Source organism: Symphalangus syndactylus, chromosome 22 (genome assembly GCF_028878055.3).
Source record: "Symphalangus syndactylus isolate Jambi chromosome 22, NHGRI_mSymSyn1-v2.1_pri, whole genome shotgun sequence".
Lineage (NCBI taxonomy): Eukaryota > Metazoa > Chordata > Mammalia > Primates > Hylobatidae > Symphalangus > Symphalangus syndactylus.
This window is the reverse complement of record NC_072444.2, coordinates 50,809,129-50,836,882: the sequence shown is the minus strand read 5'-3', so window position 1 is coordinate 50,836,882 and position 27,754 is coordinate 50,809,129. Positions and strand designations below refer to the sequence as shown.

Here is a 27,754-nt window from a genome sequence, read left to right as displayed (position 1 = left end):
AAAACCATACAGTTACATGGAAGTTAAATAACCTGCTCCTGAATGGCTTTTGGGTATGTAATAAAAATAAGGCAGAAGTCAAGAAGTTACTTGTAGCTAGTGAGAACAAAGATATGACATACCAGAATCCCTGGGACACAGCTAAGGAAATGTTAAGAGGGAAATTTTTAGCACTAAATGCCCACATCGAAAAGTTAGAAAGATCTCAATTTAACCACCTAATATCACAACTAAAAGAACTGGAGAACCAAGAGAAAACCAACCCCAAAACTAACAGAAGAAAAGAAAAAAAAAACAAAACAAATTAGAGCTGAACTGAAGGAGATCAAGACACAAAAAAACATTCAAAAGATAAATGAGGCTGGGCATAGTGACTCACGCCTGTAATCCCAGCAGTTTGGAAGGTGAAGGCAGACGGATCACTTGAGACCAGGTGTTCAAGACCAGCCTGACCAACATGGCGAAACTCCATCTCTACTAAAAATACAAAAATTAGCTGGGCAGTGTGGCGCACGCCTGTTATCCCAGGTACTTCAGATGCTGAGGCACAAGAATAGCTTGAACCTGGGAGGCGTAGGTTGCAGTGAGCCAAGATTGCACCACTGCACTCCAACCTGGGAAACAGAGTGAGACTCTGTCTCAAAAAAAAAAAAAAAAAAAAAAAAATCCAAAAAACCATGAAAGATCAATGAATCCAGGAGTTGTTTTTTTTTTTTTTTTTTTTTTTTTTGAAAAAATAATAGACTGCTAGGTAGACTAATAAAGAAGAAAAGAGAGAGGATCTAAATAAACACAATCAGAAACAAGAAAGGGGATATTACCACTGACCCCACAGAAATACACATAACTATCAGAGAACATTACAAACACCTCTATGCACATAAACTAGAAAATCAAGAAGAAATTAATAAATTCCTGGACACACACACTCACCCAAGGCAGCCAGGAAGAAAGTGAAACCTGAACAGACCAATAACTCCAAAAGTGAATCAGTAGTAAACAGCCCACCAAACAAAAAAAGCCCAGGATTAGATGGATTCACAGTTGAATTCTACCCAATGTGCAAAGAAGAGCTGGTACCGTTACTGCTGAAACTATTTCAAAAAATTGAGGAGGAGGAGCTTCTCCATAACTCATTCTATGAAGCCAGCATTATCCTGATACGAACACCTGGCAATGACACAACAAAAAAAGAAAACTTCAGGCCAATATTCTTGTTGAACATCGATGGAAAAATCCTCAACAAAATACTGGCAAACTGAATCCAGCAGCAGATCAAGCCACCATAATCAAGTAGCTATATCCCTGGGATGCAAGGTTGGTTCAGCATATGCAAATCAATAAATGTGATTCATCACATAAACAGAAATAAAGACAAAAACCACATGATTATCTCAGTAGATGCAGAAAAGGCTTTTGACAAAATTCAACACTGCTTCAGGTTAAAAACTCTCAATAAAATAAGTATTCAAGGAACATAACTCAAAATAACAAAAGCCATCTCTGACAAACCCACAGCCAACATCATACTGGATGGGCAAAAGCTGGAAGCATTCCCCTTGAGAACTGGCACAAGACAAGGATACTCTCTCTCACCACTCCTATTCAACATAGTATCGGAAGGCCTAGCCAGAGCAATCAGGCTAGAGAAAGAAATAAGGGGCGTCCAAATAGGAAGAGAGGGAGTCAAATTATCCCTGTTTGCAGACGACATGATTCTATATCTAGAAAACCACATAGTCTCAGCCTAAAAGCTCCTTAAGCTGATAAACAACTTCAGCAAAGTCTAAGGATACAAAATCAATGTACAAAAATCACTAGCATTCCTATACACCAACAATAGTCAAGCCGAGAGCCAAATCAGGAATGCAGTCCTATTCACAATTGCCATAAAAAGAATAAAATATCTAGGATTTTCTTGGTTTCCAGGGAAGTGAAGGATCTCTACAAGGAGAACTACAAAACACTGCTTAAAGAAATCAGAGATGACACAGACTAATGGAAAAACATTCCATGTCCATGGATAGAATCAATATTGGCTGGGCGTGGTGGCTCACTCCTGTAATCCCAGCACTTTGGGAGGCCGAGGCGGGTGGATCACAAGGTCAGGAGGTTGAGATCATCCTGGCTAACACGGTGAAACCCCATCTCTACTAAAAAAAAAAAATACAAAAAAAAAAAAATAGCCGGGCTTGGTGGCAGGTGCCTGTAATCCCAGCTACTCGGGAGGCTGAGGCAGGAGAATGGAGTGAACCTGGGAGGTGGAGCTTGCAGCGAGCCAAGATCGTGCCACTGCACCCCAGCCTGGATGACCTAGGGAGACTCCGTCTCAAAAAAAAAAAAAAAAGAATATTATTAAAATGGCCATATTGCCCAAAGCAATTTCTAGATTCAGTGCTATTTCTGTTAAACTACTGATAACATTCTTCACAGAACTAGAAGAAACTATTGTAAAATTCATATGGAACCAAAAAAGCCCAAATAGCCAAGGCAATCCTAAGAAAAAAGAGGTAGCTGGAGGCATTATGCTATCTGACTTCAAACTGTACTCCAGGGCTACAGTAACCAAAACAGCATGTTGCTGATATAAAAACAGACACGTAGACCAATGGAACAGAATAGAGAGCCCAGAAATAGTGCCACACACCTACAACTATCTGATCTTCGACAAAGCTATCAGAAACAAGCAATGGAGAAAGGCTTCCGTATTCAATAAATGGTGCTGGCATAACTGGCTAGCTATATGCAGAAGATTGAAATTGAACCACTTCCTTATACTATGTGCAAAAATCAACTCAAGACAGATTAAAGACTTAAATGTAAAACCCAAAACTGTAAAAACCTTGGAAGACAATCTAGGCAATACCATTCTGGACATAGGAACAGGCAAAGATCTCATGAAGAAGATGCTAAAAGCAATTGCAACAAAAGCAAAAATTGATAAATGAGATCTAGTTAAAGAGCTTCTATAGCAAAAGAAACTCAGCCAAGTAAACAAACAGCCTACAGAATGGGAGAAAATTTTTGCAAACTATGCATCTGACAAAGGTCTAATATCCAGCATCTGTAAGGAACTTAAGCAAATTTACAAGAAAAAAAATCCAACCCCACTAAAAAGTGGGCAAAGGACTTGAACAGACATCTTTCAAAAGAAGACGTATATGTGGCCAACAAGCATATAGAAAAAAGTTCAACATCATTGATCATTAGAGAAATCCAAATCAAAACCACAGTGAGATAACCATCTCAACCAGTCAGAATGGCTATTATTAAAAAGAAAATCAAACAATAACAGGCTAGGTTGCAGGGAAAAGGAACTCTTATACACTGTTGGTAAGAGTGTAAATTTGTTCAGCCATTGTGGAAAACAGTGTGGTGATTTCTCAAAGACCTAAAACAAATACCATTCAACCCAGCAATCCCATTACTGGGTATATACCCAAAGGAATATGAATCATTTTATCATAAAGACACATGCACACATATGTTCATTCCAGTACTATTCACAGTAGCAAAGACATGGAATCAACCTAAATGCCCATCAGTGGCAGACTGGATTTTTAAAATGTGGTGTGTACAACACCTTGAAATACTATGCAGCCATAAAAAAGAATGAAATAGAATGAAATTGTGTCCTTTGCAGAAACATGGGTGGAGCTGGAGGCCATTATCCTTAGCAAACACAGGAACAGAAAACCAAATACTGCGTAAAGTGGGAGCTAAATGATGAGAACACATGGACACATAGAGGTGAAAAACAGACAGTGGAGCCCGTCAAAAGGTAGAGCACAGGAGGAGGGAGAGAATCACGAAAATTAACTAATGGGTACTAGGCTTAATACCTGGCTGACAAAATAATCTGTACAACAAACTCCCATGATACGTTTACCTATATAACAAACCTGCACATGTACCTCTGAAGTTAAAAAAAAATTATACTTTTCAGCTTCAAAGTTAATTCCTTTTTATAATTTTTGTGAATATTCTATATTTGTTGGCACGTTGTTTTCTTGGTTTCCTTTGACTTTTTAAAATATTGATGCACTATAGATGTACTTTGTTTCAGGGTACATGTGACAATACGTTAAGCACTTGGTGGGCACCTAGGTCAGTTCCATATTTTGACTGTAGTGAGTAGAGCCGCAATGAGAATGGGAGTGCAGATGTGTTTTTGATATATTGATTTTCTGTCTTTTGGATGTTTACCCAGTAGTGGAATTGCTGGACCATATGGTCATTCTCTTTTTAGTTTTTGAGGAACCTCCATACTGTTCTTTAAAGTTGCTTTACTAATTTGCATTCCCACCAGCAGCGTAAGAGGGTTATCCTGTGGGTCCTCACCAGCATCTGTTATTGCCTATCTTTTTTATTATAAAACCATTTTAACTGGAGTGAGTCATAGTTTGGATTTTCATTTCCCTGATGATTAGTGATGTTGAGCATTTTTTCATATACCTTCCCCTACATGAATTTGTTGCACTTCTTTCCTAAGCTCTTTCTTTGAAAATCCTGCCTGTATCTGTACAGGTCCTACATGATGTGAATTTATCTTTTTCTTCCTAGTGCTGTGTTAAATGAGAATAATGTGCCCCTCCCCAAAGAGTCTCTTGAGACTCTGATGCTTATCACACCTGCCGACAGTGGTTCTGTTCTAAAGGTAAGAATACTTTTAATTCTTAAAATTTTTGCCAAAGACAGTTTTGAATTGAATCTTGCAGTATAACCAAGGGCATCTAGTGATTCCTGAGTGACACTGGGACTTAAGATGTGAGAAGAGCAGCCGAGCACAGGGGCTCACACCTATAATTCCAGCACTTTGGGAGGCTGAGGCATGCGGACCACTTGAGCTCGGGAGTTCAAGACCAGCCTGGGCAACATGGCAAAACCTGTCTCTACCAAAAATCCAAAAAATTAGCTGGTCATGGTGGCATGTGCCTATGGTCCCAGCTTCTCAGGAGGCTGAGACAGAAGTATCGCTTGAGCCTGGGAGGTGGAGATTGCAGTGAACTGAGATCATGCCACACTCCAGCCTGAGTAACAAAGTGAGACTGTTTCAAAAAAAAAAAAAGATGTGATAAAAGCATTGAGCCACAGTTCTCTAGGGAGAATCCTGTTGCCACACCACTCACAAGAGGATCTTAGGGTTTCTTCTCCAGTTTGTATGTACTTTGTTCATATTTTGGGGGTGGTTTTGAATGTTGGCTATGCTTCCACTCATATTTCCTTTTAAGATACAGTGTTGCATGCAAATGGTGACTAAGTGCTTCTTAGATGAAAGAATTAAGGGATCTTGTTGAATTCGTAGTTTCATTTACTCTAGGGCAGGGGTCCCTAGTCCCTGTGCTTCGGACCGGTACCGGTCCATGGCCTGTTAGGAACTGGGCCACACAGCAGGACATAAGCTGCAGGCAACCATTGTCACCTGAGTTCCACTTCCTCTCAGATCAGCTATGGTGTTAGATTCTCATAGGAGTGCAAACACTACTGTGAACTGTGCACACGAGGGATCTAGGTTGCTCACTCCTTATAAGGATCTAATACCTGATGATTTGAGGTGGAACAGTTTCATCTCGAAACTATACCCCACCCCCAAACCTGGTCCTTGGAAAAATTGTCTTCCACAAAACTGGTCCTTGGTGCCAAAAAGGTTGGGGACTGCTGCTCTAGGGAATGTAAGCTGTGTGAGAGCCTTGACCTGTTTTGTTCATTGCTGTATCCCTCAGGCTGGTCTCAAACTCCTGCCCTCAAGCAATTCTACTACCTTGGCCTCCCAAAGTGCTGGGATCATAGGCAGCCTAAGTGTCTCAAATAGTACCTGGTACATAATAGGTACTAAATATTTGTTGACTGAAACAAACTTTTTGAAGTAACAGGGACCTATCAGTAATTACATTGCAGCATAACCAGCTCATCCCAACTTCTGCCTTTTCTGTATCCACTTGCTAAACCCTTAACAATTCAGAAATCATGGAAACCCAGTTTATTGCCAATGAATGTTTTAATTTGCAAGTTAAATTAAAAATCGTCTTTGCATGAACACTCATCATTTGTCTCTTTTATTGCATAGTGTACATCTATTGTAATTTGTCAGATACTTCACAAAAAGGAAAAATTAAAGATCACTTGTATTCTCACTACTCAGTGAAAGTGTATAGTTGGTATTTAGGTATATAAGTATCTTTCAGATTTTTAGAGTTAAAGAAAAAACCCAACCTAAAATATCTTCAATCAGGAATTTCTTTCTGCTGATTAAAATCTGAAAAGATACATTGACTAATCGTGGAAATCATTAAGCAGAACCTGAGATGTTTTTGAAGCAGAGAAGGACATTTAGTTCAAAGATTTATTGCGTATATAGTATGTACCAGGCAACTTGTTAAGCATTAAAGATTCAAAAATGAATGAATGGAACATGGTCTCAGCTTAACTGCATAGAGAGAATCGTAATACATCGTGGTAGACTTGCACAAGCTGTTATGGTGCACTTAGTCCAGGCAGCAGGGTGGGAAGATGCGAGAGGAGAGAACAATTTTTCATGTTTTTATGATTTAAGTTGCATGTTGAAATATGAATAGGAGATTGTCCAAGACTTGAAGGCATATAGGCAGAAATGGAAATGTGTAAATGGGTGGCTGAGTGTGGTGGCTCATGCCTATAAGCCCAGCACTTTGGGCCAAGGCGGTAAGATGGTTTGAGGCCAAGAGTTTGAGACGAGACTGGGCAACATAGGGAGACCCCGTCTGTACAAAAATTTTTTAAAAATTGGCCAGGCATAGTTTTGCATGCCTGCAGTCCTATCTATCTTCTTGGGCAGCTGATGTGGGAGGATCGTGTAAGCCCAGGAAATTCAGGCTGCAGTGAGCTATGATTGTACCATTACACTCCAGCCTGGGTGACAGAGCAAGACTATGTCCCCCCGACCCCCCCCCAAAAAAAGAAAGAAATGTATGAATGAAGGGCCCTTTTTTGTTGTGTGCTATGCCCTAGTTTCCTATTGTTTATTGCCAGATTGGCATTTTATCTTTTGTTGTTTTAAAATTCTCCCAGACCCCCTCCCTCACAGTAGAGAATTGTGTCCTTTATAAGGTACTTCAAATACTGGTTAAACAAAAAGTATTAATTAACATTTATAGGGAGAGAGTTCATATTGTATTATTTTTACAAACAGAAGCACCCATAAGTCTAGATAAAGGAGCATTTGGAATTTAGGCATCTCCTTTATCCACTATCTCCTGTGCTGAACCTGTTACTGGTTTTTTGTTTTTGTTTTTTTTAAGTTCAAAGTGTGATATTACCATACAGAGTAGTACCATTCTCATCTAGTCTAAAAGTTAAAAGGCTGGGCACAGTGGCTCACACCTGTAATCCCAGGGCTTTGGGAGGCCAGGGTAGGAGGATCACTTGAACTCAGGAGTTCAAGACCAGCCTGGGCAACATAAGTGAGACCCTGTCTCTGTAAAAAAAAAAAAAAATTGGCTGGGCATGGTGGTACACACCTGAGTCGCAGCTACTTGGGAGGCTGAGGTGGGAGGATTGCTTGGGCCCAGGATTTTGGGGCTGCAGTGAGTTAGTTATGCTTGTGCCACTGCACTTCAGCCTGGACAGGGCAAGATCTTGTCTCAAAAAATTTTTATTTTATTTTATTTTATTTTATTTTATTTACTTTTTTTTTTTTTTTTTTTTGAGATGGAATCTTGCTCTGTCGCCCAGGCTGGAGCGCAGTGGCACGATCTCGGCTCACTGCAAGCTCCGCCTCCTGGGTTCACGCCATTCTCCTGCCTCAGCCTCCTGAGTAGCTGGGACTACAGGCACCTGCCACCACACCTGGCTAATTTTTTGTATTTTTAGTAGAGACGGAGTTTCACTGTGTTAGCCAGGATGGTCTCGATCTCCTGACCTTGTGATCCGCCCGCCTCGGCCTCCCAAAGTACTGGTATTACAGGCGTGAGCCACTGTGCCTGGCTGTATTTACTTTTTTAAAATTCGTTTTGAGGCAGAATCTCACTCTGTCACCCAGGCTGGAGTGCAGTGGTGTAATCTTGGCTCACTGCAGCCTCTGCCTCCTGGGCTCAAGTGATCCTCCCACCTCAGCCTCCTGAGTAGCTGGGACTACAGCTGTGTGCTACTGTGCCCAGCTAGCTTTGCTCAGTTTTTTGTAAAGATGAGGTCTCACTATGTTGCCCAGGCTGGTCTCGAACTCCTGGGCTCAAATGATCCTCCCGCCTTGGCCTGTCAGAGTGCTAGGATTACAGGTGTGAGCCACTGCATCCAGCCAAAAATATTTTTTTGTAATTAAAAAGTTAAGAGCCAGAATAGTCATAACCCTACCCAAGTTTTGTCTTACCAAGGGAGAATAGCTATTTGAAAATTTACACAGCACTTTAGCTTTTTCACATCCTGATTGTAGTATAGGTTTCCCTCCATGCAGAAGTGGAATCATTAACAACCATGATTTATGAGTGTCCCTGTGTGTTTAAAGGTTTAACACTAATCAGGCCTGTGTCAGAATTATAAATTGAGAGGATATGGAAAAAACTTAACATCTGATGATAAAGGGGTCATTTAACAACTCTAGATTCCTGTCTTCCATAGGAAGCTACAGATGAATTGGATGCCTTGCTTGCATCTCTAACTGAGAATCTAATTGATCACACAGTTGCACCTCAGGTAAATATGCTTTAAAATAGTATGATGGAAAGAAATTTCTGTTTTGAAAAATGTTCCTGCTAGATTCCAGTTTTTCCCTTTTTAATAATTCACAGTTAAACTTTTCATTTGATGAGTTTATATTTTAATAACCACTTAGCATTGCCTCTCTGTCCTAAACTTTTACCACTTTGAATTTGTGTATCACTGTATAGAAATCATGTGTCTATAAGCCTTTTATAATTCAACATCATATTAAATAACGAGAGAAAACATGGGGATAAAACAGCTTCTTAAGACAATAAGGAGGCCAGGCACGGTGGCTCAAGCCTGTAATCCTAGCACTTTGGGAGGCCGAGGTGGGCAGATCACGAGGTCAGGAGTTCGAGACCATCCTGGCCAACATAGTGAAACCCTGTCTCTACTAAAAATACAAAAAAATTAGCAGGGCGTGGTGGCGGGCGCATGTAGTCCCAGCTACTCGGGAGGCTGAGGCAGGAGAATGGCGTGAACCCAGGAGGCGGAGCTTGCAGTGAGCCAAGATGGTGCCACTGCACTCCAGCCTGGGGGACAGAGCCAGACTCTGACTCAAAAAAAAAAAAAAAAAAAAAAGACAATAAAGATATATTTAATTTTTAAAAAAGTTTTATAGAAAGAGAGCATAATAATGGCATTGAACATATCAATCATTACTATAGTATGGAAGATACTGTATGAAGTATAGTTGTCCCTCAGTATCTGTGGGGGATTGGTTCCAGGACTCCCCTTGGATACCAAAATCCACGCATGCTTAAATCTCATATAAAATGGTGTAGTGTTTGCATATAACCTACACATAGCCTCTAGTATATTTTAAATAATCTCTAGCTTACCTCGAATATCTAATGCAGTGTAAATGCTGGTAAACGGTTGTTATATTGTATTGTTTAGGAAATAATGACAAGAAAAAAAGTCTGCACATGTTCAGTACAGACACAACCATCCTTTTTTTCCCCTCCAAATATTTTTGATTCACAGTTGGTTGAATCCACAGATGCAGGGCTCATGGATATGGAGGGCCAACTGAAACAGTTCCTTCCCTCCAGGGAGGAGAGAGATAGAAATGACTAACTTTGCTGGATGCGGTGGCTCACGCCTGTAATCCCAGCACTTTGGGAGGCTAAGGAGGGCAGATCACTTGAGGTCAGGAGTTCAAGACCAGCCTGGCCAACATGGTGAAACCCTGTATCTACTGAAAATACAAAAATTAGTCAGGGGTGGTGGTGCACACCTGTAGCGCCAGCTACTCGGGAGGCTGAGGCAAGAGAATTGCTGGAACTTGGGAGACGGAGCTTGCAGTGATCCGAGATAGCGCCATTGCACTCCAGCCTGGGCGACACAGTGAGACTCTGTCTCAACAAAAAAAAAAAAAAAAAAAAAGAAATGATTAACTTTGTACCTTATGAGTGATATGAGGAGAATTGCTGTAGGGGCTAGATGCCATCCTGAAGGCTTGGAAATACAGATGATACTTTCTGTGGTACTGAATGTTTGCTTAGATCATTAATTCTCAAATTTTTGTGTATATCAGAATCACTTGGAGGGGATGTTAACACACAAGATTGCTGGGCCCCACCTCCAAGTTTCTAATTTTGGTATATCTTTAGTGGAGTCTGAAAAGTTGTGTTTCTAACATGTTCCCAGGTGGTGCAGATGTGGTCTGAGAACTACCTGTTGGGAATGACCAGCTTAGATTAATAAACAAAGACTATCAAGGATAAGAATTAACTGCAAGTCTGGAACAAAGTCTGTCAAACTATTTTTTGTTTACTATTTGTGATATTTTTTTCTCTCATTTCCTACTGTTAACATGCATCTAAAAAGTATTGGTAGGAAAATCATATTTTGTGGGTTTTTTTTTTTTTTTTTTTGAGATGGAGTCTTGCTTTTTCTCCAGGCTGGAGTGCAGTAGCGCGATCTCAGCTCATTGCAACCTCCGCCTCTGAGTGATTCTTCTGCCTTGGCCTCCCGAGTAGCTGGGAGTACAAGCGCATGCCACCATGCCCAGCTAATTTTTGTATTTTTAGTAGAGGCAGGGTTTCACCATGTTGGCCAGGATGGTCTTGATCTCTTGACCTCGTGATCTGCCCATCTTGCCCTCGCAAAATTCTGGGATTACAGGTGTGCGCCACTGTGCCCAGCCTGCGTTTTTATTCTTTTGGTGGTTATCTAATTTATTAACACCTGGACTTACATTAGGTTTTTCTTATGAGTATATAAGGCCACCAGTGCAAGGACTAGTCTAAATTACTAATAAAATGGGTAGGTTTCCTTAGTTTATAATTCTACACATAGATGGTCTATAATAGAAAGTTAAACATTTAAAAATAATATGTCAAAGGCCCTGTGAACCAGGAGCAATATGGGTGTTTTTATTGCTGCTTTCTTCATGCATACATGATAATTAGAGAATGATCTGTATCTAAACAGATTTTTCTGTGTACTTTCTTGTTGCTGTTTATTTGGATTAGTCACAATCCATTGTTCAGGCTGCTACCAAGAAGGCTATCATTATTTGTAATTAACTGAAATTTCAGAAAATAAAATGTTAAACTGAATACTGGGTGTGGGGTAGGGGCAGTCCCATTAAGTGAACTGAAAAGTAGTAATAGATTCTTGAATGGTAAATTTTTAGATAAGGGATTCCCAAAATTATGACACTTTCTTAAGTGGTGAGGGATAGCATCTGTGTTGTATAATAGAAAAGGGTCTTGAATTTAGAAGTCCATGTCAGCTCAAGGAACACCATTAAGAATTAAGAATTGCCCCCCTAGAATGGATTTCATAATAGATGTAAGTATCATAAGTATGAAAGTAAGTCAGTCTTTCCAAAAAGTAAATACATACATAAAATTATTTTAGGTGTCTTCCACATCCACGATCACACCCCGGTGGATTGTTCCGGTAAGTTCATGTTATCTGTGATTTTTCTTCTTTACCCTCTCAGGGTAAGGCCTAAAGGATTACTAGGTTCTTTGTTTTTCCTTAAAAACACGAAGGTTGTTATCAAAGCCTTGTTAACTGAACTTAATGGCTTCAAGCTAGTGGCTTACCCTTTCTGGTTGTAAATGTTTGTCAGGATGCTGGCAGAAACAAAAGTAAAAGTCTCAGATGAAGAATAGTTAACAAAACAAAACAGTCATAATTATCAAAACCATCTTCGTTACTCATAGTCATTAGTAAAGCTTGATTTGGAGCTGAAGTGCTGGCTGGGCAGGTATTGTTACCTCTGTATTTAGATGTGTGTGTATCTCCCACAGCAGAGTGGTGCCATGTCTAATGGACTTGCAGGATGTGAAATGCTTTTGGCAGGGAAGGAGGGACATGGTAATAAAGATGGAATCTCACTGATCTCTCCCCCAGCGCCATTCTTGGTGGATGCCGTGACCAGGTGAGAAAATTATTTCTCAATTGCAGTTCTTAGGCATCTGTTTGTTAGGAGGAAAAAAATAATAAAACTTATTATCTCTAAAGCAGCAATGCCAATTCTTCCCTAACTGAACTATATTGAAATTGGACAAATCTTTTTTCTGTTTGTTATTTAGTGTAGTGGCTTTTTTTTCTACAAAATTATGAAGTAGATTGTATTAGCGTTTATCAAGTCTTTGCTAAAGATATTAACAAACAGGCTTATCTTTAAATTTTAATATTTGTTTTAAAATCAATTTGTATTGTTTCCTTTGACGCTTTCCTATTATGATTATGCCTACTAGTAATAGTGATGAATGATGGTGCCCGTCAACACAGGCGAAGAGGTGCAGTATAAATGAGTAAGTTAGTTAGGGTACTCTAACATGTTCCTGAGATGGCTTTACCGATATATGTTGTGAGCTCATTTCAATGCATTGCTTGCTACAGACAGAAACTAGACTCAAAAACTAGAGCTTTTTGTTCAGCATCTGGTTCTTCAACTTTTGATTGCTAGAACCATAACTGCACCTGTTTTAGAAAAAATTTAGAATTGTCTTCACTCCTACCTCAGACCTTTTTTCTGAATATATCCCACATTTCACATATCCTCCTTGAAAATGTGGGTCGGTTGAAATACATGCTTTCCTAATTAGAGAAAGGTGGGGTGAATTATTAGAGATCATTAACTTGAAAGAAATTCAGTTTAATTTCAAAATTGTTCTCGTCTCCACAGTGTTTAAAGTAGCATATTACTCACTCAGCAAACACTTATTGAATGTCTGTGATGTACCAGGCATTGATTGATATCTGACATTAAAGATAACAGTGAACAAGACAGATGAGAGACCTGCATTTGGGAAGCTTACATCTAGTAAAAGAGCACTTTATACAAATGTAACAGATTATTTTTCTAAGCATTTGTATGCCTAATAATGATCACTGTAAAAATAGAGCTGCATACAGAGAACCCGATGGTAATGCTTTGTAATTGAATTTACACAATAAAATGTGAGCTCTTAAGGACTTTCAAATTAAAAATTACAGATGAAAGCAGAGCTTATCTCTTTCTTCCTAGAACTCATGGAAAGGAGTAATAAAGGGCTTAAAGAGATAAAAATTACAAATAAACCAGTGGAACAGAATAGAGTCTGGAAACAAACTCATATGTAATACAGTTTTCTGGTTTATGAAAAAAGTGATGGTGCAATGCTGTAAGGAAAGAATGCTCTTTTAGTAAATCAGCTGGACAGATTATTAGTTGTCCCTGTGGGGGAAAAAAAATAATCTTGACCCAACTCCATACCGTTTGCAAAAACCCATTCTGGATGGATTGCAGATCTAAATATGAAACATCAGATAATAAACTTACTTACAGAAGAAAATATGAGTGAACTTACTTGTGACCTTAGAATAGGCAAAGATCTTTTAAACAGCTCACAAGGAGCTTTTGTCTTACAGGAAGAAAATCACTTGAATTATATCAAGAAATTTTGTTCATCAAAAGATGTAATTTCAAGATATTATGGAAGGGGAAGCCAACAGAATAGGAGAGAACATTTGTTCTCCATCCCTCCTTCTGTCTCTCTCTCCCTCTCTCACCCCTTCCCTTCTCCTTCCTCCCCAACCTTAGTCTTAACTTTGTATGGCAAAGGACCCACTCATATCTAGAATGTATAAAGAGCTCCTCCAAATAAGTAAGCTAAAGACAGCATAATAGAAAAATGGGCAAAAAGCTTGAATAGGCAGTTCACAAACCAATATCCAAATGGCCAGTAAGCATTCTAGACAGTGTGCAACTTGATTAGTCCTTGGGGAATGTAAATTCAAACTACCATGTCACAGTGCTACATTATCACCAGAATGGCTAAAATGAAAGACATAATACCAAGTGTTGATGAAGATATGGGGCAACTGAAACTCTGTAAATTGGAGTGATCACATTGGAAATAGGTTTGGCAATATCTGCTAAAGCTGAACATATCCAGTGATTCAGTGATTCTATTTTTATGTACATACCCAATGGAAATATGAATATATGTCCATCAAAAGACATGTACAACAATTTTTATAGCACCTATATTCATAATAGTCCAGACTGAAAACCTTTCAACTGCACATTAGCGGTTGACTAGATAAATATTAGAAAAGAGCAGTGAAAATTAATAACTACAACTAAAATATAGCAGTATAGATGAATCACATAAACATAATTGTATTAAGTCTCTACTTCTGTGAAACAACTTACCACAAAACTTAGCAGCTTCAGACAATACACACTTATAATCTCATTTTCTGTGCCTCAGGAATCTGGATGTAGCTGATCTGGGTTCTCTGCTTCAGGGTCTCTTACAGGCTACAGTCAAATATTGGCGAAGGCCAGGTTTTCATCTGAAGGCTCAATGGAAGAAGAGACACCAGCCAGGGCTCTTGGCAGGATTCAGGATCTGAAGACCTGTTAGACTGAGGAACTCAGTTCCTAGCTGGTGATTGGCAAGAAGCTGCCCTCAGTCCTTACCATGTGGGCCTCTCCAAAGTAGTTGCTTACTTTATTCCAGCATGCAAACTGAGAAAGCAGTAGAGTCTACTAGCAAGACAGAAGTCACAATCTTGTATAGTCTAATCACAGAAATGACATCCTTTTACCTTTGCTATATTCTGTTGTTGGTTAAAGCAAGTCACAAGTCCTTTCCACACCCAAGGGCTAGAGATTACATAGGAGTGTGAACAGCTGGAGATGGAGATCTTTGGGGTTCATCTTGGAGTTTCTCCACTGTAATAAGGATAAACAAAATCAAGTTCAAACAGAAGCACAACTCTATAATGGTTACCCGTGATGTGCTAGTGAATAGAAGAGAGCCCAAAAGCAGCTTTGGGAGTGCTAGTAGTGTTCCATTTCATATTCTACATGCTGATTACAGAGGTGTATTCAATTTGCAAAAAGTTGTTCAAGCTGTAAACTCATGCCTTATGTGCTTTAATATATGGATGTTATAGTAATTTTTAAAAATGATGACTGGGTCCCATCTCCACAGATTAGATTTACTTTGCCGTGTTCTCTGTGTGATACTGTATTTCAAAGGCATCAAATCATGAGGACAAAGAACAGGATAGGAGACATCAGCAACTAAGAGACCTCAACAAGTTTTGAGAAGCAGCTAAATGATAAGTGGTAACCAGTTTAGCAGAGTGGAGTAAACTAAAATCTAAGCCTGAATAGGGGAGGGAGTAGAAGCAGAAAATAAAAAGCAAGCCAGTTCACACTGCAGAACCCTGAAAAGGCAATGAAATTGTAGGTACCAGATACTTGTGAAGATGGGGTACAAGGTGGGGCTGAGAATATGGGGATTGGTTGAAAGTATTTATGCCCATTTCACCCATCTGCCATCCCACCACCCTTGCTCATTTTAGCATAATTCTGAAGTTTTCCCTCGGGAGGAGCCAGGCCAGAGATGCTCTGGATCTGGGAATTTCCATTTGGAGTAAGGCTCTAGACCGAACACAGGAAGACTAACTCAAAGTCTACACACTGAAGGGTGAAATTTCCAATGTTCCTTCTTTTCTCAGTTTCCCGAATGCTGTTAGCTAAGTATAAATGTCTGAGTTAAAAAAGTAAGAGGCGTATTCTCTGGAGAAACCAACCAAAGAGAAAAAGGCCTGCACATACGTTTGTAGATCCTCTGATGAAATTGCCAGGAATCTGCCAAATCATCACCAGGGAACCCATTCGTTGATGCGTTTTGTCCAAATATACACAGGCCCCAGACACGCGCCAGAGAGAACTAACGATTGTCAGGTATCTGAGGAAAGACCAGAACAGGTAAACTGAAAAAGAAGGAAATAAAGGCAATGTAAATTTTGACAAATAGAAGTAGGAAAAAAAGGCAATGTAAATAACAAAAGAAAAGGTCACAAAATGATAGTATCATAAACATGCAACAATAACAGGAAACTTAAGGAAAAAAAAGAAAACAAGGAAGCATTTTTAGTAATTATTAACTGTATTAAAAGTGAAATCCAAAAAGTGTGTAAAAGATAAAATTGAGACAATCTCCCAAAATGTGTAGAATAGAAAGATAAAAACTGGGAGAGAAAAGAAAATTGGAGGATTGGCCTAGGAAGTCCTATATATGAATCATAGGAGATCTAGAAAGAACAGTCAATGGAAGGAGGAAATTGTCAAAGAAAGGAATCAAGGGTTCTCAGAACAGAGGACTTGAGTTTCTAGATTAAAGGGGTCTATTGAGTACCCAACACAGAGAATGAAAATAGACTACACCAAGGAGCATCATGAATCTTTAGGAGGTCAAAGTTAAGAGAGGATGTAAGTCTCCAGCAAAGGGGAAAGACAGAGTACGTACAAAGGATTGGTAACCAGAGTGGCCGCAGACTTTACTGACAGCTGGAGATAATGGAGCAGTGTGCTTTCTGGATTCTGGAGGGCAATAGTTTCTCACCCAGAGTTTTCCCAAACTATCAGTGAAGTGTGAGATTAGAATACATTTTTAGACATACAGTTTCCCTAAAATATATACTTTGTATGTAGCCTTCCTCAGGAAGCTACTGGAAGATGTGTTCCATCTAAAGTGGGAGATATGTTCCTCTTTTTTATCCAAAAAAGAAGTCATGGGACCCAGGAGGCAGTAGAGAGGTACAGGGATTTACCCAGAGAAAGGTGAAGTGAAGTTCCAAGGTGGTAGCTGCCCAGTGGGTCTAGAAAGGATCCTGTCCAGATTCAAAAAGGAGGAGATAGAGTTGCAGAAAGGATTTTGCCAAGAAAAACACAAACAGGCTCCCCACCCTCCAGTTTTTAAAAAATTATATTACGTGTCTGAATGTACTGAGAAGAGATCCATGGTTTACCTGAGAGGTTAGGGATAGATGAGAGATTTGTATAGAAAACTGAGAAGTACTCAGGAGCTGAGGCAAGGAGATCGCTTAAGACCAGGAGTTCAAGACCAGCTTGGGCAACATACTGAGACCTCGTTTCTAAAAAACAACAACAAAAAAACCCCACTAAGCCGTCACAACAACCAAAAAATGAGGCAGTTATTCAGTCCAGGGAAAATAAAAGTTATATAAAACATGAAATATACTGATAGTTTTGAAAATATTTACATAATTACAACAAACACTGAATTTTAACATCATCAAAATTGGTCATATAGCTGTGCTGAAAAGATAAGAAGGCAGGATTGTGGGGCTGGGGAGAGGGTGGAAGAAAGGTAAGCCTTCATAGTCCATAGGAGGAAGTCACTGTACAAACACCTCACCCAGAACAGTCTGAACTTTGGGGGGTTGTGAGGCAGAATCTCTGGAGGCAGGTTTGTTTAAACATTGGCTGCTGGGCCCCACCCTCATAGTCCGATTCAGTATATCTGGGGTGGGGTCTAAGAGTTTGCATTTCTCCCAAATTCTAGAGACCCCACTTTGAAAACCAGGGACACAGAAAAGTGAAGGAAAATGCCAGGAAAAGAACCAGTTGAAAGTGTTTGTCCCTCGAAGTAGGAACAGAGAGTGGTACAGGTGACTGCTGTTTCATTTACAAATCTTGTTACCACTTTCGACATTTTAAATTATGTCCTTTGTATTATGTACTTTGATATCATTTTATGTCTTTAAACATTTTTTTTAGAGACAGTATCTCTCTCCATTACCTGGGTTGGAGCGCAGTGTCATGATCATAGCTGACTGCAACCTCCAGTTCCTGGGCTAAAACAACCCTCCTGCCTCAGCTTCCTGAGTAGCTGGTCTACAGGCATATTGCCACCCTCACCTGGCTAATTTTTTTTTGTTGTAAATATGTCATACCACTTTGTTGCCCAGACTGGTCCCAAACTCCTGGTCTCAGTCGATTCTCCCACCTCCCTAAGTGCTGGGATTGCAGGCGTGAGCCACCTTACCCAGCATGTTTTAACTTTTTATGAAACCAAATTAGATGTCGTTACTTCCTTGTATCAAAACTCATTCAGTTCACTGATAGCAGAAACTCATGACCCCTCATGCAGAGCCCATGTCTTTTTATTTTTCACACAGCTCTAACAAAATAGATTAACTGGTAGGAACACAGACACAGCCATCTAGGAATATGTAAAGAAACACAGGGCTGGGTGCAGAGGCTCACGCCTGTAATCGCAGCACTTTGGGAGGCTGAGGAGGGCAGATGGCTTGAGCCCAGGAGTTTGAGACCAGCCTGGGCAATATGGTGAAACCCCATCTCTACAAAAAAATACAAAAATTAGCCAGGCGTGTTGGCACAGGCCTGTAGTCCCAGCTACTTCTACTTTTGGGAGGCTGAGGTGGAAGGATCATTTGAGCCTGGGATGTTGAGGCTGCAGTGAGCCGTGATTATGCCACTGCACTCCAGCCTGGGCAACAGAGCAAGACCCCGTCTCACAGAAAAAAAAAAAAGGAGCAGCAGCAGCAGAGAACAGCCTGAGAGTATTGCCCTTGTGCTCAGCACAGCACTGTTCTTGATACTCATACTAACCCTGACTCATTAAGAAATGGTTAAGTGTGTGTTTGGCATATTTGTTAAGTAGGGAAAATTGTGCTATCTTTTTTTTTTTTTTTTTTTTTTTTTTGAGATGGAGTCTTGCTCTGTCGCCCAGGCTGGAGTGCAGTGGCGCGATCTCGGCTCACTGCAAGCTCCGCCTCCCGGGTTCACGCCATTCTCCTGCCTCAGCCTCTCCGAGTAGCTGGGATTACAGGCCACTGTAATTAGCCACCACGCCCGGCTAATTTTTTGTATTTTTAGTAGAGACGGGGTTTCACCATGGTCTCGATCTCCTGACCTCGTGATCCGCCCACCTCGGCCTCCCAAAGTGCTGGGATTACAAGCGTGAGCCACCGCGCCCGGCCTGTGCTATCTTTATATTTTATTTCAAAATGAAATAAGCAGTGTTTATCCAGAAATTTCCCTTCTATGGAATATCTCATTGCCAGGTTGGGTGTTACTACATATTGACTTAGGTCTGTAATCTGCTGTACCCTCAAAATGCTCTGTGTGGCACTAATGGAGACATGAATGTCCTCCCCCAAACCCCAGGGTTCCCTGAGTAACCCATTCTCTCTTCCTTTCAGCTCTGGTCCCACTTTGGCAGAAGAAGCTGTCCTGAAGCAGAAGTGTTTACTGACCACTGAGCTCTGAGGGCCTGTAACTGGAATATGCAGTTCTCTCCAGCATTCCGTCCTGGGATCCATTTCAGCTAGAGTATGTTGGATTCAGGAGTTTGTCCATTATTTGTAGGTAAAAAAAAGCTCCACGTAGATTTGACTTCAACTCCGTAAAAAAGACAGCTGTATTTTCCGTCCAACTGGAAGTGTTTAATCACACTGCATAGCTGCCCAAACGAGAGTGTTTGGTCTTGAACTTTCTATACTTTTATAAATGTTACAAATTCCCAAAACAAGGGAATTTCTTTTTCTGGGGTTTCCTTCAAACTCTTGGCTCCACCTAGCGGTTGTATTTGTTCATAACAACTTCGTAACAAGCCTGCCTCTGCCTTTTGAAAGCTATTTCCATCTAGTATCAGGGTGAGCATCCTTGATCTGGCTGCCTGTTAGAGAAACTGCACTTTTCCCTGACTTACCTAGAAATCAAGAATTTAGGAAATTAATGTGGACACTATAAAGGCAGACTTAGGGCCAACCTTTTTTTTTTTTTTTTTACAATTATTACAATACTAAAGAGAAGTTTAGAATATAGAGAGTTTTTAAATGTCTCCCATTCTTTTGATATCTTACTGTACTGGCTATCTTAATATTTCAAGTTTACCTCAAGATAAACCCTGAGAAGAACTACAGAGAAATCAAATAAAATCCTGTCATATTCTTTTCAGCCTGCCTTTCCACAGGAAGCACTCACAGGCACCACACATGTATCCTGTAACTTATCAGTGGGGTGGGTTACTGTTGAAGAGACCCTGGGGCATTTACCTCAGGCATCTGCACTCCTCCCAGCCCGGTGGGGAATGCAGGCCGCTGTAGTCTCAGGTAATGAAGGCACAGCACATCAGTACTCCACATTGGTTCCAATTTGGACATCGACTTCATTTCCTTTCAGTACAAGCTGAATAAATTTAGAGCCTTCAAACTGGAAAAAAAAAAATGAAACAAAACAAATACACCAGGACCAAAATAGAGAATAGGAACAGGGGTGAAGGGATGTTGTTTCTTAAATACCTACCATATATGAAGCTATACACAGCATATACTTAAAGAACTTGCATTGCACTAGGAATTCTGTGTTAGTTTAAAAGAGATCTCTAAAACTTCCCCATCCCTTTGGGCCTGTACAAAGAAATTCTGGGTGTTAAAATAATATATACTCATCACAGAGAAAGTATAGCAATGTCCATCTGTAATTCTAATACCCAGAAATAGCACTATTTAGCTTTATAATTTTCGAATGAACAAGGTAAACCTCAGTTGCCATGGGGAAGGAGGAGGATGTGGAAACCATATTGATAAAGTTGTTAATCCCTTGTTACGGAGAACTGATCTTAAGCTATACCTCCTGGAATTTGCTTTCTAGTTTTCTGTCCTGCAATATGTATATAATTAAGCACTAATTTGTACTGCTTAGCGTAAAAGAACATCCAATCTTAGATCTTTAAAACTTCATGGATTGGACTTTCCTGGGCTCCTTGTAACATAATCATGTGTCCAGGCAAACACACACTAGTGTCTGGCTGGAAAGCTCAGGAATTTTAATCTTGCACTGTTTCCCAGGGAGCTGTAGTGATTGGAACCCACTTTTGCACAAAACATTTTTGCAGAAGGAAAGTCGACACTTCTTGCTGGCTGCCTCCCCTTAGCCATTATGCTAAAAACATCTTCTGAGTTTCACTGGTGGGGCTCTTGCCAGTTCTTAATTATAGGACATATTTTCCCAAAGCTGAAAGTGACATCTAGAACCAGGGGCTTGACCCAGGACATGACGGAATGAGCATCAAATTTTCAGTGTCTTGGCAACCGTAGATCTCCTACAGGGTTACCGTTGTGCTGCTAACCACAGAGCAGCTGAGGCATTATGGCTTGGAAGACCTAAATTTCCCATCCAGTTCAGGAGGTGGCAACATCCTTATTTGAAACTTCCTAAAATTAGGAATTAGGTAGTTGGACATAGTCTGTGATGTCTTTGGATACCCGTATTCTTGACAGTTAGAATATTGATAGGGACTTTGTTAAAATTCACTTGAATTTCAAGCTGAGAGGAAATTTTGTCTCATGCCCTGACATGAAGTGGCAAACACGGAAGTTAATACTTGAATGCTGAATTGGCCCCGACAGATTAGATGCCTGTCGGGGATTGGTTTCCTGTCATAGCTGCTGCTGCTACCATGCCCAGAGCTGCTGTAACAGCCCTTCCTGTTCTGCTCCCCTGAGAACAATGTAGTGGGGAGAGGCAGGGCTGAGGAGGTCTGCGAATGTGGCGGGTAGGGAAGGGGAGATGTCTGTCTCTTGAGAAGAGAGAAGCATATGTGAACTCATCAAGGATGCTGGCAAAGAGAGGTTGGAGATGATAGTGGGTGAGAAGCAGGCTGGTGAGACTGGGCTGAGGTTGGAGAAGGGACAGCCCGGGGCACTGCTGAGGGTTTGCTGTGCACGCCTCGGAGCGTGGTGGGGTGGCGGGGAGCAGATAGTGCTGCCTCCCTGCGGGCAGACAGGAGAGGAACCTCAACTCAGTCCATTTCATAGCCCTGATAGGGGAAGTGGGAGTTGACAGGGTGGTTTAAAATAAGATGTGAAGGTTTCAGTTATTTGCTCTAGACTTTGCCTGAGAACTTGTAAATTAATCAGTAAGACCAGTTTGTGACATGTCAGTAGCATCATCCTTTGACACAGAGGAGGTCATGGTCATTTCATTCCTACTCTTCAGGAGATATGCTGAACAGAGGAATGATTCCGTTGCTTGTGTGCTTACTTCCTTAACATTTATACATTGTTTCAAGAAAAAACTTTTAAAAATATTTCTTATAGTCTCCTGACATTCGTCTCTAGCCTTTGCCTTTGTACAATCACAGATATCCTGTGGAGGTTTAAGGATGAAAGCCCTGAGCTGTTCTTGGGTTCTTGGATCTGGACTACTTGTTATCTTATGCTTCTCACTTCTGGTTAAAACTTGCACCTCTTCTCTTAGCTAAGCCCCAAAATGAAGATTTCCTTCAGAAGTCTTGCTAGCAGAATTATTTATCAGTCACAGAGAGAAAAATCTGCTATTTTTCTAAGTAAGAGTCTTGAGAAGCAGAGTTTTTGTCTTGTCATTGAGAGGAGTCAGCAGTCTTGTTCTGTAAAGGACCAGAGATGGTAAATACTGTCCCATTCAGCTCTGCTGGCGCGGTGCAGCACAGCAGCAGCAGCAGCCCGAGCACAGCTGTGTTCCTGCGGAGTCTCCTTTACAAAGCCGCTGACCCCTGATGTGAAACTTTGTAGAGCAGCAGAGTGGCTGTGTGACACAGGATGCTGGCAGGTACTCAGATAGGTTCTGCAGTGTTACCTGTCACTTGGAGGCAGCCAACACTTCTGGACATTGCATCCTCATTCACACATGTGGCAGCTGAACGAGGTGCTGTTGTGGGTGTCTCAGCTCTGAGAGTCTTTGTGAGTTCCCACTGATTTTTAATTATTCATGCCCTTGGCCATGTAGTTGCTTGGAAACCTGGGGTCTTCTGCAGACTGAAGAATGCCCATTTCTAGATTATTTGTCCTTTTTATCCTCTCAAAAATTTAAACACTGTACCTCTTCAGTGGTCAGAAGAAAGTTGGAAACTTTTCCTACATATTAGGCATTAGGATGAGGACATTTGTTTGAATTACAGAAATTTGCCCTGAGCTGAACTCGGTTGTGTTAACACATTGGTAGAGCTATGATTCCTTCCCAGTTCCAAGATATAGGATCTGTAAGTCCCTATGTCACCACATTGCTTGAGATGATCATTCAGTTACTTGTCAGGATTTCTCCTCTTCAGGGAGATTTTTTTTTTTTATAGCACAGATCCCTTTGCCCCTTTTATCTCCTTATCTGGATATAAGTGGTTATGAGGGTCTCACTAACTATTTTGTGTTTACCTTTTATATGTGTAAAACTGCAGTAGCATTTAAAGTGTAATTTATTTTTCTATCAAGTGCACTATTCATTTAGTGTGTTCCAGTTTTATATGACTTGTATTAGAAACACTGCACTGAGTTGTTTGTACACTGAAATGAGAACCCTAGATGTAACTCTATTCAAATAAAACTTCATGAGACATTCATGTTTTTGTGCACTGTTTCTGTTTCTTGGAACTGTGATTCCTACATGCTGACCTCAGCAGAGTTGTTAGACCAGATCCACTGTTGGTACGAACCTGAGGGAGTGAGCAGAAGCAGCCGCACCGTTTTTAGGTTGATTTCCGTGTTTGTGGTATACATTTGGGAGTAGCGGCATTTTCAAAGGTTGAAAACCTCATTGGTCATCCCCAGCATATCCTGGATGGCACAGTGGTCATTCCAAGGAGCAGCATGGTGCAGTATCACCACAGCTTTGGGCATCGGATCTGGGCTCTACTGCTTAATACCTCAGGTTTTTTGTCTGAAATGGCACATGAAGTATGTGTCACAGCATGTAGTAGAGAGTATGCAGGTGTTGACTACTTCCCTTGGCGCCCACCAGTCCCCAGCCTTCTTTAGGTTTGCACTGTACCATCCAGTGAGGAACAGTGTCACCTGGGTTGGTTTCAGGACTTCTGCTGGGCAGAGTCATACTGCACCATATGGGTGTTGGCAAAGCTGAGAAAAGTTGGAAGTCTTCTCTTTCCCTCTCCCCTCTGTTTTCTGCCTGGGAGAGAGGCCCAGTTGGGCCCCGGAAACTAAGGAGCTTTTCTCTGCTCTTTGGAGATGTATGGAGAGGGGCTGGAACCCAGATTCAATCACCTGTACCAGGAGCTCTTCTAAAAGGAATTTTTTGGCAATAAGTAATGAAAGCCACCAATAAGTAGCAAAAACAACTCACTGGAAAGATAAGGACTGACAGGAAGATGGAGGATGGGCAGCAGTGGAGGTGGAGGGAGTGTGGATGGTGTCTCCACAGGCGCTGCCTTAGAGGGCACCCTGGCCAGGCTGTGGTTCCCCAGAAGGAAGGGGAATGGATACTGGGCTACCAAAACCACCACAAAATAAACCCATCGTGTCACCCAGAATGGGCTTTTGTGGCCAGCACCAAGAAAGGCCTGGAGGGGCTAAGAGGGTGCAGATCTCAGGTCACTAAGGTTATTGTCAGGCCCAAGAAAAAGAACTCACCATTAGTTTGGTGGCAGGGTAGTGAGTCAGAGTGATCTGTCTCTGGCCCCATCCTTGTCCCAGCAGATGTTCAGCCCACTGTGCTTAGATTCCCAGGCTCGTCCTGAGGAGAGACCAGCGGGGTGGCAGAGCAGCCCCTCCCCCACAGCAGGGAACCCTCTGCGGCCCAGGCTGGTGTATCCTTCACACTAGAAGTGCACCAGGCAAGGAAAACAGTCAGCACATGCTCTCAAGCTAGCAAATCATGATGTTAGGGCAGGAACTGATTTTCAAGATTACCAGTCCCAGCCCCTCCGTGTGTAGATAAGGAAACGGGTCAAGAGAGGGACAGGAACTTGCCCTAGGTCACACGTCTAGGGATGGAAATTCAAGTCAGCGTCCAGGACATTTTCCCTCAGCACTGCTTGTCTTGGCTCCCTAGACTAGACTTGCAGTAAAGAGTAGTCTGAATCTGCCATGTCCCCAAGGCCCTTCCAACCTGCATCCAGAATTTCCACAGGGGAAGTTAATCTATTCAAACCCCCATGGCTCCAAGCAGTGCCTTCCCAAAGGAGAAGAAAACCATAACATGGATCTGGAGGGGGCTTCTGCCATCCTTCAGGGTTCCCGAGGGCCTGAAGTAGCCTTTCCTCTTGTCTGGGTTGTAGCCGATACCCTTTACCTTGGAATGATCTTTCCGTTTACCTTGTGCTGTCCCCTCAAGAGCTCTGAGTACCATCTAGGTGGTGAATTCATAGGTATTCACGGGAAAGCTGCACCGTCTCCCTGGAAACTCTCACTTGGTTTGCTGCTGATTCTTAATCTTGTTCCAGGTTAGGAACTCTTGCAAATGCGGAAGCATGGCAGCTTTGCATGCAATTTCATGTGCTCGGCCATGCATGGTGGCTCACACCTGTAATCCCAGCACTTTGGAGAAGCCAAGGTGGGTGGATTTTTTGAGCCCAGGAGTTTGAGACCAGCCTGGACAACATGGTGAAACCCTGTCTCTACAAAAAAATACAAAAAATTAGCCAGGCATGCTGGTGAGCACCTATAGTCCCAGCTACTCAGGAGGCTGGGAGGATCGCTTGAGTCCAGGAGGTCGAGGCTGCAGTGAGCTGTAATCCACTGCACTGAAGCCTGGGCAATGGAGTGAGACCTTGTCTCAAAAAAAAAAAAATTCATTTACTCATTGATCTCCCAGGGATTCTCAGGCTGGAAGCCCTGCTCAGTGGACTAACAGTGGGAATGTCAGGCCAAGGAGCTATTGGGATGGAATGGGCAGAGAAACAGGCAGCCCTCTGGGGCAGCTGGCAACTCCTCAGCTTTGGTGAGTAACAGACGCTCAAGAAATGCATGTCCAGTGAAGCCTTCAAGACATACAAAGTTCTCTGCCTAAAAGATTAAAGCACACAACACTTTTAGGCCAGCCGTTTTATATGAATTAGTACTGAATTACAACATACTACACCCTGTTGGAACTCCATCCACCAATCCCTCTGCCTTATCCTTGTAAAATGGGGATGATTCTAATCCTTCCTCACAGTGTGGGAAGTTAAATGAGTTAATACTGCAGAGTGCTTATAAGTAAAAGTGCTAACAAATGTTTCGAGTGTGAGGTCTTGCCATTATTTATGGTGGTGGTGGTCTGTTCTTAGCCAATCTTAATTTCTTTGCGTTCTTCCCACCCATCTGGTGAATTACCATCACTGGAGAGATCCAGCCACCATTTCTGAGGGCCTGGTCTCAGCTGCAGGAGGGAAAGCACCCACAGAGCAGATTCCTGGTCACAACTTCTTGGGTCCACCTCACCTCTAGGACTCAGTTGCCTGGTCTGTTTGTACTCCAGGGCTCCATGGCAGCTGTCTCATAGTCTCCACTCTGTCCCTCCTCAGGGGCCCCTCACACTCTAAGCAAATGACCTCATGTCTACCTTGCAGATCAAAGCAGAAAGCATCAGGTGGGAGCACTCTCAGCAGCCCTTCCTGTGTCTGCACCCACGTTTCCTCCTCCCTCCCCGGTCAAACGGAGGTGCTCATTCCACAGCTTGTGTCCCAGGTCCCTGACATCTCCCTTCTAAGGAGACTTACTCTGTGGATCTTTTTCCTATCTCCTGTATCTTTATGCTATGCTTCTCTAAACACCGTTTTGCTATAAAATTGAAACTTTCCAATTATTTCCCCCTTTAAGACAGGCAGTAGAAAGTTCTTTCTCACAGCTCCCTCTGGTGTCCTCCGTGTTCTCTCCTTCACAGCCACACCTCCTGAATGGGTTACCCTCTGTCCTGAGTACAGCCACAGTAATCAGGCCTTCTTGGCCTGACCTCATGACAGCATTCGATGTCCTCTTTTCAACTACCCCTCTTTTCTTGGTTTATTGGTTAGGAGAGGGTAGATTACACTGTAGTCATGACCTAGAAAATCTCAGTGGCCTACAAGGGCCAACAACGTCATTTGCAGGGTCTACTGCAAAATGAAAATGCAGAGCCCTATTAAAAAATTCCTGAGGATTCAAGATGGTGACAGCAGAGCATTAAACCAAACCCAGGACTCTTCTCAGTGACAGACATCCACAGAGCCAGCTCTGCTTACCACGAAGTTCATTTCTCATGCCACATTTCCATTGCAAGTGACAAGAGGGCTTTCTGCTCAAAGCCATGTAGAGACCCACGCCAAGAGACTTGATGTGTATTTATGATCTCAGAGACAAGGAACCACACTTGGGATTGTCACATTTTTGCCTACAAGTGACACACATCACAGTTGCTTGCATTTTACTGGCCAGAACAAGTCACTCGGGTGTGTCAGAGTTCAAAAGGTGGGCAGGGCACTGACTACTTGGCAAAGTAATATAGCATCCTACATGTGGTTTAACACCACCTTTTCCTGGTTATTCTGCCAGTCTGACCACTACTTGGTCTCCTTTGTCCGACTTCCCTCTTCTGCGTGTTCCTTCAAAGCTAGGGACCCTCATTCTCGGTGCCACCTATTGTGATTCCCATGCTCCCGAAGCTTCAAATCCATCCTTGTGCTGGTGCCTCCTAAATCCCTGTTACCCAGATCTCTGCCTGGATTCCCATTCCTAGTTCCATTTGGATTTACAAAAGCACCTTAGACTCAGTATATCTTAAGCCAAACTTAAAAGTCTTCTGCCAAAGCCCCCCTCCCCTCCACCTGCCAAAATTGCTACTTCTCAGTGGCCTGATCTCATTGAACTATCTGAACTGACTTTGATTTGTGTTTCTCCTCCCCTGTCTGATCAGTCTTCAAATCCCACTGAGTCTGTCTCTGAAATACCTCCTTATCTCTGCAGCTACATCCCTTGAGTAAGTCAGCATCTGACCTGAGCTACTGCAGTTACCTTCCCATTTGTCTCCCTGCATTCGGCCAGTCCAATCAAT

The 27,754-nt window shown here is 41.8% G+C and overlaps 1 protein-coding gene and 1 long non-coding RNA gene across 6 annotated transcripts in view; one reads left to right on the top strand and one right to left on the bottom strand.

The window, feature by feature from the left end:
- Nucleotides 1–23,351, top strand: part of EPB41L5 (erythrocyte membrane protein band 4.1 like 5) — a 174,966-nt gene extending 151,615 nt beyond the window's left edge. The window contains exons 21-25 of one of the 5 annotated variants that reach the window (XM_055261067.2): nucleotides 4,564–4,657; nucleotides 8,593–8,667; nucleotides 11,548–11,589; nucleotides 11,946–12,076; nucleotides 19,177–23,351. In XM_055261067.2, coding sequence (XP_055117042.1) covers nucleotides 4,564–4,657; nucleotides 8,593–8,667; nucleotides 11,548–11,589; nucleotides 11,946–12,076; nucleotides 19,177–19,243 — 409 coding nt within the window. In that variant the 3' untranslated portion in view covers nucleotides 19,244–23,351. The remainder of the gene's footprint in view (nucleotides 1–4,563; nucleotides 4,658–8,592; nucleotides 8,668–11,547; nucleotides 11,590–11,945; nucleotides 12,077–19,176) is intronic. The other 4 variants (XM_055261068.2, XM_055261069.2, XM_055261070.2 and 1 more) reach the window with 4 other exon arrangements.
- Nucleotides 11,035–24,478, bottom strand: LOC134735601 (uncharacterized). Its single transcript, XR_010118847.1, has 7 exons — nucleotides 24,376–24,478; nucleotides 23,445–23,668; nucleotides 20,032–20,188; nucleotides 16,957–17,082; nucleotides 15,761–15,893; nucleotides 14,342–14,866; nucleotides 11,035–12,113 (listed from the first exon to the last, which is right to left on the bottom strand). It is a non-coding gene; the product is annotated as an uncharacterized lncRNA (long non-coding RNA).
- Nucleotides 24,479–27,754: the final 3,276 nt, after the last annotated feature.